Here is a 13,963-nt window from a genome sequence, read left to right on the forward strand (position 1 = left end):
ATTAACATGATCAGTGCCTCACATCAAATGTGCTATTTCAAAAGTGTATCATTTATCAGAAAGGTTGTTGACCTCTGGTTAGAAAAAAAAAAAAAAAAAGATGCATTTTTACTCTAATATATTTAACGTTTCTATCAAATTATTATTACTACTTCACTGTGAATAATATTTAGAGACAAGAAAGACCAGACATCACATCCAACTTCTACTTCCCTAACGCTTCACTTCTACTTCCCTAACGCTTCATGTAGACATCTTAAACAAAACCACCAGTTCTGTCACATGCATGCTAGCTAAAAATAGAGCCCGCTTCTCCAAATGAGTTCCTGTCTCTCCTTGATAATCAAACACTATTCACACACAGACAGTTTCAATTACAGGTCCAGGTCAAAATGCCTCGATCTATTGTGGAAAACCAAAGGCCCAGTTCGTCAGTTTAAAAAAAAATAAATAAAAATTTATCAACCTTGGAGAACTTTAAGTTCTGTGATGATTCATATTCTAACCATGAAAACAACCCCCTCCGTAATTCTGTCTTGACAATAAAAACCGCAAAGTTTGGGTCAGTGGGTTTGAGCGCTCCAACACATGGTGGTTCCACTTTTTATGCATCCAGCACTTAAAATTGGGAGACTGACCAAAAAACGTCATGCTGTCATCATTCTTGCATTTCTGCTGGATAGTCAGCCAAAATATGATATAAAAAAAGGACAGCTGCATCCTCATACCAAAGGACGTTACCAGGAGTGTGCATTTCATTTTGGCGCAAGAATTGTTTTGGTATGGATGATAACATAAAAGGTTCAAACCAGCTGCAATGGGTGAACAAAAAGGCACAAATATGTTCACACATTTGCTGATAGTCTTACATTTAGATGCTACCCTGTTGGAAGAAAGTATGCAAAAAAGAGGTGGAAATTTTGCACAAAGTTTACACAGAGATTTCATTTTGGGTAAATATTTTAGTCGGACACTTTCCTTGGGAATTACCAGTAATGATTATTAACAAAATTATGCTTTTACAAACATATATAAGCCAAAATGCGAGCTAACAAATGTTTTTTTTTTAATCATACTATAATAAAATAAATAAATAAATAAATAAATCTGTATTTTGTTAGAAATGTGTAATATATATATATATATATATATATATATATATATATATATATATATATATATATATATATATATATATATATTTGTTTTGAACTTTTGCTATTTACAATATCAACATGCTCATATTAGGATCTAAAACTTTTTTGTCAAACACCAACATGCATATGCTTCCTACTATATTTGTTAAAAAATAAAAATCATAATGCAATGACATTTTTGTTCCCTTAATATTATTCTCTTTCTTATTGAATGTGAAAACAATCCCACTGTATTTGTATTAAGAGGTGGTTTCAAAAAAATACAAAAATAAAATTCAATTTGCTCTGAATTCTAACAGTGTTGCTTGGTAGAATTGACATATTCTTGTGGTGGGGGTGGGTGGGTTTAGTTGGGAATCCTAACAACCATAGAATGCACTCAGGTGACTTCACGATTGTTTCTTAGGAGGCTCCACTAGAGAAGTAAAAACTGTTAATAAGTAAGCGTTAATACTAAAGTGTGTAAGTCATCATTAACCAGTGGATAGTGAACACATCAACACTGTCATGTGTTCCTCTGCATCTGCTGCAGGCAGAGAATGACCACTTTTCCACACAAAGGCACATTTGAGTCAGGCTGAGCTGTGTTGTATCATCTAGATATAAGTGTATGATCTGACCTGTTCTTTCCTGGCCGGCGTGCTGTGTCCGACGGCGGTGGGAAGCTCCTCGAGCTGGTTCTGAGATGAGGCGGGCTCAGCGGCTTTCGGGTTCTCCTTGGGAGCCTCTGCGCTCTCCTCTCGCTGCTGCTGCTTGGCCTCAGAGTCTGCGCCTGATTCGGTTGTCATGGTAAATTACGCTGGAGCGGAAGGAGAAGAAGAGGATGAGTCAGCTGACCACTTAGGGAGTGCGGCACACATTTGTTTCAGCTCTGTTAACCTCACAGAGACTCTAGTTCAATTCAGGCACAGATGTCGAAATAAGGCTGTGGAATGAACAGACTTCAGTTGATATTTAAATAACTGATTTAGATGTTTAGTACTGTTACAGGTTTTATTCTATGTTTCTACTTCCTGTTATCAGTATTGCCTAACAGTTTGTAAACAAAAGGATTTCAATTTGGATATTATGACTGGTGTTGAACATTTGAGTCCTTCTGTAGTTTTATTTTGGCGGGCTTTTGCTTCCTATTTTGGTTCCGTATTGTTGGCTTGATAACGTACTTGGACAGAGCTGGTACTGTCCAACTTTTTTTTTTGTCAACAAAAGGGACTTTGATTTGGATATTCTGTAATTAGTGTTGCATGTTTGAGACGATGGTTTTACTTTCACAGGTTTTTGCTTCTTATTTTGGTTTCCATTACCATTGACTTGATATGACACTCAGGGCTGGTAATGACTTTTTTGTTAGTTTGATTTTTTTCTGATTTCTGATCATACAATAGGTCTATTCATGATAAGAAATGAGATGTGTGAAGATTAGGGCATTTTGTTGGATGCCACAAAACACTCTCAGAATCGAAGTGCAGTGCGTTAAAAGAAAATCAAGGACACGTTACGTCCCACACGTCCTAATCTGGGCTAATTGAGGACACATACGACCGCATGTTTTGCCAAACAACGATGACAGATAGTATTTGGTGCTCTGGGGCCCCACTGATCTTAACTAGCTGCAGGCTGTGCTTGAAAGATCAGAGGGCATGTGTGCAGAATTTGTGGGTGTCTGTCTGGTGCTTCGGGGTTGCTAGTGGTGGACGTTTACTATTCTGCAGCCGCCCAGCTCCTCCTCCCTTCGGCTCTATTTATAGGGCTCTGTTTATTTCATGGTAGAGCGGACGTCGGGGACACCGGATCAACAAAGGCAGCACTGTGGTCTGAGGTGTTCCCCCGAAAAAATGCCTTGCACCAAAGATAAAACAACAAATAATGATACTACAAAGCGTAGGCTTCAAAGCAGAACTAAATGTGGCCCCACTACTGCTTTTCACACTAACGACACTACCATATGTTTTAATGTCTTGGGACTTTGAAGGCTTCCTGCACAGGCCAAGAGGTCTTTTAGAATCTGTACCAAAGCGCAAGGAGCCTGCTGGCTGCATATGTATAGGCAACATGATTACAATAACACTGTGATACAGCAATAATCATGGACGATACACGTCAAGTTTCCATTCCTGGACTTCATCTTCTAATTATTTATTGCAAACGTATGTCAATTACTTAAAACATGAATCAGAAACACAGTTGTGCTTGAAAGTAAACTTAGGAGTGCATTCTAAGGTAAGAAAAAAAAAAAAAAAAGTCTTAATGCCCCCCAAAAAATCAAAACTACTGTGGTATAGGGGTGTTAAAAAAAAAATCGATTCGGCAATATATCGCGATACTACAGCACGCAATTCTCGAATCGATTCAATAGGCAGCCGAATCTATTTTTTAACATCCATTTTTGATGGAAAAATACTCAAAAAAACGTCTTTCACACCTTAAGCATGGAAGCATGTTATATTAATGGAACATTAAACCTTAATATTTTATTTCAATGCTGTTCTAACATGAAAAAAGGTTACAACCTATATTTGTTAAATACAGTGGCTCACAGTTATAAAACTGAAGTTTCAGATCAATAAATAATACATTTTCATACAAATCTTACAGTGTACATGTATAGGTTTACTGAATGGTATTTTCTAAATTTGAGTAAAAAAATCTCAACAATCGACTTGTAAATTCATATCGGGATTAACCGTATTGAATTGAATCGTGACCTATGAATCGTGATACGGGTCGAATCGTCAGGAACGAGGCAATTCACACCCCTACTGTGGTAATTATTTTTGATATTTTCAGGGGTTGCCGATTGGAAAATGTTGGTGATGATTCATAGCATTTTTGTGTCATTAAGCAACACTTAGCTTTTGTACATTTAAGGTTGTGCTTGTAAATATACATGCACCAAGGGTATAAACTTAAGACATGAGAATAATTATCATATTCACACACATTGAGAAGAATATTGCGATATAGCAATAATCGTGTGCAATAAATATTGGCAGACTGCATATTTAACATAGCAGTTTATATTGATAGCGATACTAGACACACTGTTATCGATCGATATTTCTGTCTTAGATCTGATGTTCAACTAAATTCAGCGAAATCACTTTTCATACAATAATAAAGTGACCAAACAGATCCCAATATGAGCTAACCCTTTAGCGACACAAGGCCAGACACACTCTTGAAATTCAAAAATGTAAACTTCCAGTATTTTACACATGTATATCAATGTCAACACAACCAAAACAAATGAAATTGCAACGCTGAAATGAATGACTGCTGATTTAAAAGTGGCTCTAAATATCAACCTCGGCAACAAAACAAACCACTTAGGAGTCACAGACATTGATAGCAATTCTAAAATTGCTTTCCCTGAGTGGAGCTAACTTTGGTCGCTGCAAACATGCTGATTGGGTTACTTTCGAATACCCAGACTATGAAAACTTGGCAAGGCTGCAAAAAGTTGATGACAAAATGTAATTTACAAGCTTTAGCAGCAGAAAGTGATCAAGTCACATGATCCAAATGGCAGTGCAGCTAACCTTTGCCTTCCAGGAACTGTGAAGATTGAGAAAAGCAACACGATATAAATGGGAGGAAGAATACGTTCAGTCACTGGTGACAGGCGCTACTTACTGGGGCAACACAACAAAGCACACAAGTTGACTTGTGCATGAACCACGACAGGCATTATGCGTAAAAGAAAGATGCATTCAGCACCCATTTTATGACGGTATAAAGAGGAAGGCGATCTAATTCACTAACACCAAAAGTCAGCTTTGACAAGGCACTTTTAGAAATTGCTTGATTCAACGGCCAAAACTGTGTGGAAATCAGGACTCAGCCTTTATTGCAGTTACATTTTCAGCATGTGCAGATAATCATAAACGTTACCTACAAATGCCAGCTTTGCTGCATTTGCTGTTTATTTGTGCTGCTGTATTCAAGTATCACTTGATGCATTCTTGTGTCTAAAGAAAAGACTTCAATATCATATTTTTTTTTAACACTAGATTCATTTTCTTTGATTGCCCACACCAATCAAAACTGGGTGCTTTGTGCTTTAATTTTGCCTACCTAACTTACCTCAATATACTAAAAAATAAATAAACACAACACTTTAGTTTTTGCTCTGATTTTTTATTAAATGAACTCAAAGATCTAAACTTTTTTCCACAGATACAATATCATAATTAATCGCAAATACTGATGACAAATCAGTGATAGTGAGCACTTTTCCTTTGCCGAGATAACCCATCCCACCTCATAGGTGCGCCGTATCAAATATGCTGATTAGATTAGTTGCACAGGTGTGCCTCAGACTGCTCACAATAAAAGGCCACTCTGAAAGGTGCAGTTTTGTTTCATTTTGGGGGGGAACTGCACCTTTCAGAGTGGCCTTTATTGTGGGCAGTCTGAGGCACACCTGTGCACTAATCATGGTGTCTAATCAACATCTTGCTTTGGCACACTTGTGAAGTGGGATGAGTTATCTTGGCAAAGGAGAAGTGCTCACTATCACACATTTAGACTGGTTTGTGAACAATATTTGAGAGAAATTGTGATAGTTGTGTATGTGGAAGAAGTTTTAGATCTTTGAGTTCATCTCATAAAAAAAATGGCCGCAAAAAAAAAAGTGTTGTGTTTATATTTTTGTTGAGTATATTATATTGAAGCGGGTGGCACGGTGGTTGACCGATGCACGTCCGCCTCCCAGTACTGAGGACTCGGGTTCGAGTCCAGGCTCCGGCCTTCCTGGGTGGAGTTTGCATGTTCTCCCCGTGCCTGCGTGGGTCTTCTCCGGGTACTCCTGTCTCCTCCCACATTCCAAAGACATGCATGGCAGGTTAATTAGGCACTCTGAATTGTCCCTAGGTGTGCTTGTGCGTGTGGATGTTTGTTCGTCTGTGTGCCCTGCGATTGGCTGGCAACCAGTCCAGGGTGTACCCCGCCTACTGCCCATAGCCAGCTGAGATAGGCTCCAGCACCCACCGCGACCCTTGTGAGGAGTAAGCGGTTCAGAAAATGGATGGATGGATGGATGGATGGATGGATGGATTATATTGTGGCAAGTTAGGTAGGCAAAATCAAAGCACAAAGCACTCACACGTGTCTCTCCTACATAAACAAAACATCCTTGGGGAACCATTATGTCTTCTCCAGTAGCCAAAATAATCCCAGAGAAGGTGATCAAAGGCATGAAGAAGATATTCAACTCCAAACAGCAGAGCATATGTTTATGTACAGTCGGCGTATGACTACATCACACCAGTGTCTCTGAGTGCCACAGAAGGCGGATGGATGCCAATCTCATTTTGGAAGGTCCATTTGAGATCATCGCACATATAAGCAGGGGATGCGGGGGGTGGCCATCTGCGCCGCGCGGCATGAGCCAGAGTACAACACAGCTGGGCCCCCGCACTCCCACCACACTCACGAGCACCCCGGAGGCGCGCAGAAGTTACATCGCCGGCGTTTTTCTGACACGTCACTCCGGCCGTATGGTAAGCTGGCCCCTCCCGACGGGGGCTGACAGCTGCCGCGCACAATCCCAGTCACTGTAACAGGAAACCATGTTGCTGGGTCTGGACGTTTGGATTAAGAGCTTCCAGATCCCTAAAGTGCTTTTAAGTGGCCTGAATTGCAAACAGAAGGAGGCCTGCGCGATTGATTAGTTTGGTCCTATACAACCTGAGATTATCACACAATTTTCATTTGCGCACATTCATTTCCTTTTTACACTGCATTTGAGATGTTCAGATATTCTTGATCATGAATTGTGATGCTGGTGTACCTCAGATAATTTTGTTGCGGTGTTATGATCAAGGTTTTATGCTGACGATTCTGATAACAATCATCCAAGATACTGATACCCATACCGATCACATGGAGTTAGCTACACATTTTTTCAGCTAGCCTTGTGTACGTCATGTGATCAAACCCAGAAAACAGGCAAGCCGTGACGTTTGCAAGGTGAGCTCGTGGGTACTGTGACGTCAATTTCAGTTGACAGCGGGTGGCAGTACAGCACGAAATGGCGTGACTTGCACTTTAAATGGATACTTAACTCATTGAGCCATTTTCAGCAGTAAAAAGTTAATATTTTGTCCAGAATGAATGTGGTAACCTCTATTTTTCATGAACTATTTACACCTTTAATAAATAATTTTTCCACTTGCTGTCGACTGAAGATGTCTTCACATGTGCTGAGGAAGTATTAACGACCAATCATGGCTCAATTTGCTGACCAAACCCAGAAAACAGGTGAGCCATGATTGGTCGTTACCTACTTCCTCAGCACAGGTGATGTCATCTTCAGTCAACAGCAAGTGGAAAAATTAGTTTTTAAAGATATTAACTGTACAAGAAAAATAATGAATTTATCAAATTCATTCTGGACAAGTCACAAAATATAAACTTTTTACTGCTGAAAATGGCTCAATGAGTCAAGTATCACTTTAAGCAACAACAAAAAGTGTGAAACGCACCCAACTAAATGGTGACACATGGTCTCGGCTACACAAGCGTACCAACTAACCAACTAAGATTGAAAAGTAGGGATGTTAAAATATATATATAACCAAAAACATGGCCTCAACCTTGATGATCAGTGACAAATGTAATGATGTCAACTCGCGCCCGTTGTAGAATGAGAGTTGCAAAAAATCCAAAGAAAAAGCAAGATGGTCAATTGGTCTTTGCACAAATTAGGTCTTTCAAGGTACACTAAATGTCTTGCGCATGCATATCGGCAGTCAAATTCAAAAGTTGGGTCGACTACGAAGGCATTTTGTTTTTAATTTTACAAGCTTGGCGGCATTCAACTGACTGCACTTCTGCTTCTTTTCCAAGCGGACATGTGGAAAACATTCCTAGGCTACGCTTTCACATCGCGCTGCTTAGCGCCGTGTGTCGTACCGGCCTTAATAATTCCAGATATCCAAACAAGCTGAGATCTGTTTTCGTCTTCAGCGTGTTCTGCCAGGACACTCTGTCTGCTCTCAATCCAAGCAAGACCTGTATTTCACGAACGGAAAGTACAAGGTCATCCAACAATCCGTAAACCACCCCCACCTTTTTGCATGTGCATTTTGCGACAAAATACCATAAAAATATCAGCAAGTCTGCAAAACGGCTCTTACATATGCCTACGTCCGTTGGTCTAATCTTTGTGACACGCCAACTATAAAATGGAAACTGCAAGGTGACACGCTTTGTACATACACCCAATGCTGGCTTGCTGCAGTCACAGCATCACACCACATCACCACCTGCTGATCTGGATTGTATTTCCACCGTGGCGGGCTCGATAGGTCAGCTTCGTGACATTACAACCATTCCATGCTTACAATTCCATCGTAACACGGCGGTTGGCAATTCTTTTAATCAGTCCACAGTAGATATAACATCAACAAATTTATCACAACATTTTAATGAAAGAGTATTGAAAAAGTGTACCCAGCTATTTGATGACCCTTGACAGTGCTCAGCTCAACTGCTTGGTGGAAAATCGGTTTACTATACACCACAATAAAGCAGTTTCTTAAAAACGGAACAAAAAGCAAATGTGTTTACTGGAGGGCAGAGACGATTGAATGCCATTTATTCATTTCACCCATTAAATGCCAATTATCTGAGGTCGGGTCACGGAGGCAGCAGCTTCAGCAAGGAAACCCAAACTTCCATCCCCCCAGCCACTTCATTCAGCTCTCCCAAGGTGCTCCCAGGCCAGCCGAGAGACATCTCCAGTGTGTCCTGGGTCGTCCCCGGGTGCTCCTCCCGGTGGGACATGCCCAAAACACATCACCAGGGACGCGTCCAGGAGGCATCCTAACCAGATGCCCGAGCAAATTCATTTCAATGTGGGAAAATTAGTTACTGTGAGAGTAAATTGACCTCCGAGCTTGGTCACAGAACCAATCACATCCTTAAGTCAAGCAAGGAAACAAACTTGGAAGTCAAGGTACCACTGGGTTCTCAGGCCAGCTGAGAAGGCCTTGCTAGTGTTGAGGGCCAAAGGTGGTGCCTTAACTCTTTGACCGCCAAAAATGTTTCATAACGATGAGTAAAATCACGATGGATGCCGCCATAAATGTTAAATGACGTTAACTAAGTTTTTTTTATCAATGGGAAGTGCAACATCTAAGTGCAGCGCTGCCTGGTCAATGTGTTGTGGAATCAAAAACAGCCACTAACGATGGCCAGCAGATGGCAGCATTGTATCTCTATTCAATGGGCTGCTTGGTGGGTACATACAGTTGTCGGGACAGTTTTAAACTCCCTCTTGATCACAATGGTATTTTTATATTCATATTTATGTATTCTGGATAATTTTATCTCTATAAAAATCTGAATGTGTCAAATTTGCCACAAATCGTATTTAAAGTTCAGAATCTACTCATTGTGTTGACCTCTAACTCATTCAATGCCAGCCCAGTTCAAATGAATTGTTTGACGTCTATAGCCGTCAATGGCAGTCAATGTTAACTTCCAAGTTGTTGTTTTTTTCCTGTGACCATTCTCATAACTCAAAACACTCATATCGCAAAACATCTTTCCCCGCTGGATGGAAATTCCATGAATGATTCCCAGTCCCATTAATTTATTTTTTTTTTTAAGTAAGTGAAATAGACCTACACGTCTACAGTGGTTTGTATTGTGTGTTAGCATTAAGCTAGCTGACTTTTGCAAATGGTGTAATCCTCATTGTTTTGTTCAAAATGAATCTGAGAATGGCAAACAGCTTGAAGGAATACACTGCGCCTCTTTTTTCGAAGAAGAGCTGACACTTTTTAGTTCTTGTAGCACAAACTCTTGCTCCCAACTGGGCCAAAAAAAAAAAAAAAAAAGTAAAGTGATGGCTAATATTTTAAAAACTCCAAAGTCAGGCTACTCGAAAGTAGGCATGGTGCAGTCATGGTTTTATGCTTGCCAATTCCGATACGGTCGTCCAAGAGTGAGCTCGGCCAATACTCATTCTGATCACATGGATTGGCTGCACTCTCTAAAATGACATAAAAGCTCCACATGGCAGCATGTTTGTTTGGATTGCTGAACGCCTGTGCAGCGTTCAGGAAAGGGGAGGGGACACTACAAGGCACACAGGCTGGTCACAAATTGGCTGCAGGCTGCGAAAACACAGGCTTGCTGATGATCGTTTTTGGTGATCGGCAATGACCGGAATTGATCGTCATACGCCGATCCACGGAAATCAGCCGATCACCTGGAGAACCACTGTGCATAGAATAAATCAGATGAACCTTGATCAGCAAAAAATTACCACATCATTGCTACTGGTTGAAAGTGCCCACAACATGAGAACAGCAAGTCTGCTACACAAACCTACACTCATCAGGCAGATGAATGGACAACAACAACAACAGGCCAGTGTGCGTCCAATAGGCAGTCGTCCAATGAGTCGAGATCAGCAAGTGGAGGGGATGCGAGGATGCTAAAGCGGCCACACCGAGTGAGTGTCACCCTGACCACGCCTACCCGCACTGCAGATCAAAAACAGCCCCAACGTGTGCCGTCCTGGCCGCTGATAACCTGACAAATTCCACCCCCCACCCCCACCACCTCGCTAGTCATCCACAATGGGAGGCGTCATTTTGTATCAAAGTTTCGCTCCAGAGTTGTTTTTGCTTCACTTTGTTTCTTTCATCTCAAGGCCGATAAAGCAAACAAGCTAGCTCACCTTTTTAAAGTCGCCTTGTGTCTTTAGCCACACGTCAACTTTAGCCTCTCATGCTAACACTTAGATAACACAACGCTGGAAAAAAATGACTTAATTGAACGCAGCTATCCCGATATAAACATCACTGAGTCACCGACGTACGTTCGCGACCCTGAAAGCGGCGCCTCTGACGTGACGACGGGCGTCCTCCTATTTACCGTGACGAGCCATGAAAAGGTGACAAAACTGTTTTGATTACCAGAACGAAAGACGTTCCTCGCTGGGCTGCTTACGCCGCGGGTTGCATGCACCGTGCTGGGGCTCCTGTTCCCTGACAGAGCCGCCGCCACCGCCGCTCTATCGTGGTTCGTTCTCCCTCCGCCTTCCGCGCCGCCGAGAAGAGAATTGTGGGAAATCGAGGTGCGCGTACTCACGCACTGGCCTTGCGTGCGCGCACTCGCACACGGGCTCGTTCGCGGGCGCGCACGCGCGCACGCACGCACGGGCAATTAATGGGAAGAGTCGTCCGCACACCACAGTTCACAAGAATATACGTGACGTCATCATGTCGCCTTTCATTAAACGGTGCGTTGAAGTGAGTGGGACCAAAACAGGAATATGCAGAACTGTATTGATGTTGCCATTTTTTTTTTTTTTTTTAAAGCTTGAACATGTAACATGTACATTTTTTAATTAAACGTGTTTTCTACATTTATTTAATTAAATGATTAGTAAATTGATTTATTGTAAATTAAAAAAAAATAAATAGACCTAATTTTAGTAAATAATTAGTGAATTAATGATAAATAAATTCATTGTAAATACAATTTGAGCTGGTAGAATATGGGCTGCTCCCTTTCTATGTAGATTTTGCATGTACTCCCAGTGCTTGCGTGGGTTTATTCCAGGTCCTGCACTCACATTCACACCTGTGGAAAAGATTAGTGCCTTAAATGAGTAAAAGCAGGTATGTTTTTGAAATGTGGAAGGAAGCCAGAGTACCCGGAGAAAACCCACGCAAGCACAAGAATAATGTAAACGCCACCAAGGAAGGTCAGCAGAGATCCAAAGTAAAACCAACTGTGAGACTGGCATGCTAACAGTAGTTCACCACGCTGCCAACCACGTAAGATCCAGTACAATGACACAAACTGCGCAAAGTTTTGACTGACATCCAAATGCCACACTGCGGTTTTGCTTCACGTTCCTGCATTGCATGTCAGGTGTCTTCAAATGGTAAGTACTTTTTATTTTATTTTATTTTGATTCCATTTTATGACAGTGTTTAAATTATTTGTTAATTGTCTTTACACTTGACAAATGTTCATGAGTCGTACATTTTAGTCATATAGTAGCATAAAGCCTTTGGAATTCCAGTACCAAAACAACAACCGCTACATACAAACTAAAAGTCATTTGTAGATCATTCAGTGTAGATTAAAAGATACAAATCACATTGTGGAGCTGTTGAGTCAACGCTGGCAAATGTAAGTAAACCGCAGGCACACAGCTCTGCCAAACTAAAAGCAACCATCAATCACTGCTGCGTCCCTGGAGGTGTCAAGCAGTGAGGTTTACCACCGCGCAGCTCTTGACTTGAGTGCCTCCATTACGCCCATGCATTTTGCCTTTGCCATTTAGACTGGGTGACTCGAGTAAGCAGCGATCAGAGTTATTGTGATATTGCTAGAAGAAATATTGATCAGAGATTTGCAAGGAGGTCACGAATGATGTGATGGGACATTCGCCTGACTTATGTGCAGGCAGCGCGAGTTCAGTTCCCATTCAGTGACGACTTGAGTGAGTGATTACTTGTCTGTCTCTATATGTGCTCTGTGACTGACCGGCGACCGCTCCATCGTGTTTGCCAAACTCGGCTGCGATAAGCTCCGGCTCCCTGCTATGCTGAACAAGATAAGCGCTGAAGAAAAAGGATGGATGGGTTTGTTAAGATGGGAGTGAGTCGAACGCTTAGGTGCACAAACAGAAGCTGAAGCAATAATGCTCAATTATTACAAAAAAAACAACAAAACAAAACACTATTATACTCCATAATGGGAGGAAAAAATAAAAATATAATGAAAATACAAAAGTGATGAAAAATACAAAAGGCATTAGATAAAATGGTATATGAGCTTTTCATTTGTCTTCTACCTTTGCAGGTTCAGTATCTTGCTCAAGGACACTTCGACATGGTCACAATGGCCGGGGATCGAACACACAACCGCTGGGCGATGACTACCACAGAGCCATGCCGCCCCACCACAAAAAATAAATAAATAAATAAATAAATCAATAAATAAATTTAGACAAAATACTACAAACATGTTAGACAAAAAATACCAAAATACAATACATCAAATTTAAAAAGTGTAAAAAAAATAAAACAAACAAACAAACAAACAAACAAACAAACAAAATGTTAGAAAAAAATACAAAATATTAGAAACAGTTTAGGAAAATATTAGATGAGAATACTAATTGCTTCAGAAAAAAAACATTTGAAAAATGTATAAATCTAGGAAACAATGAAGAGATGAAAAATGTAATGACGAAAAAAATATTGAATAATAAAAATATTAGATGACAAACAAATGTCAGAAAAAAAGATAAACACATTAGAAAATATTTGTAAAAATTTACTTGTGGGTCTGTAACAAAGTTTAGGTGCATGATACACATTGTTCCTTTGTCATTACAGCCTTACATATACTATGAATAATGGATTAATCGTGTTTAATCATGAACAGATTGTGTGAAACTGTTGAAGCAAAATGGGCTGCACTCAGCAGAATGTGATTATATAGATTTTGAGTTTTCGTCATTCGTCATCAGCAAAGTTCGTTGACGCACCATAAAATACGAAGCTCATTTCACTTAGTGAGATGAAATTTGAAAAGTCTCAAAAAGACTGAAAAGACATTCATGTTCATTTAAAGTGACCATTTTAACTCATTCACTGCCTTGCCCAGTTAAAATGGATTTTTGACGTCTAGAGCCGTCAATGGCACTGAATGAGTTAATCGCGGTTTTGCCAATTCAGTTCTTCAGAACCAGTCTTGAAGATTTTGTCAAATTCAGATGATGGCTGATGGTGGAATACATGTGGTCATATTGCCTGGATTTCCCCCAA

The 13,963-nt window shown here is 40.5% G+C and overlaps 1 protein-coding gene across 12 annotated transcripts in view; it reads right to left on the bottom strand.

Moving 5' to 3' along the window:
* Positions 1-13,963, bottom strand: part of epb41l3b (erythrocyte membrane protein band 4.1-like 3b) — a 57,657-nt gene that overhangs the window by 33,448 nt on the left and 10,246 nt on the right. For 3 of the 12 annotated variants that reach the window (XM_077516474.1, XM_077516491.1, XM_077516450.1), the window contains exons 1-2: positions 11,090-11,323; positions 1,778-1,956 (exon numbers count right to left, since the gene is read on the bottom strand). In XM_077516474.1, coding sequence (XP_077372600.1) covers positions 1,778-1,945 — 168 coding nt within the window. In that variant the 5' untranslated portion in view covers positions 1,946-1,956; positions 11,090-11,323. Of the gene's footprint in view, positions 1-1,777; positions 1,957-10,851; positions 11,014-11,089; positions 11,325-13,963 lie in introns of those variants that run through there. The other 9 variants (XM_077516547.1, XM_077516538.1, XM_077516520.1 and 6 more) reach the window with 7 other exon arrangements.

The sequence above is a fragment of the Festucalex cinctus genome, chromosome 1, assembly GCF_051991245.1.
Source record: "Festucalex cinctus isolate MCC-2025b chromosome 1, RoL_Fcin_1.0, whole genome shotgun sequence".
NCBI classification, from domain to species: domain Eukaryota; kingdom Metazoa; phylum Chordata; class Actinopteri; order Syngnathiformes; family Syngnathidae; genus Festucalex; species Festucalex cinctus.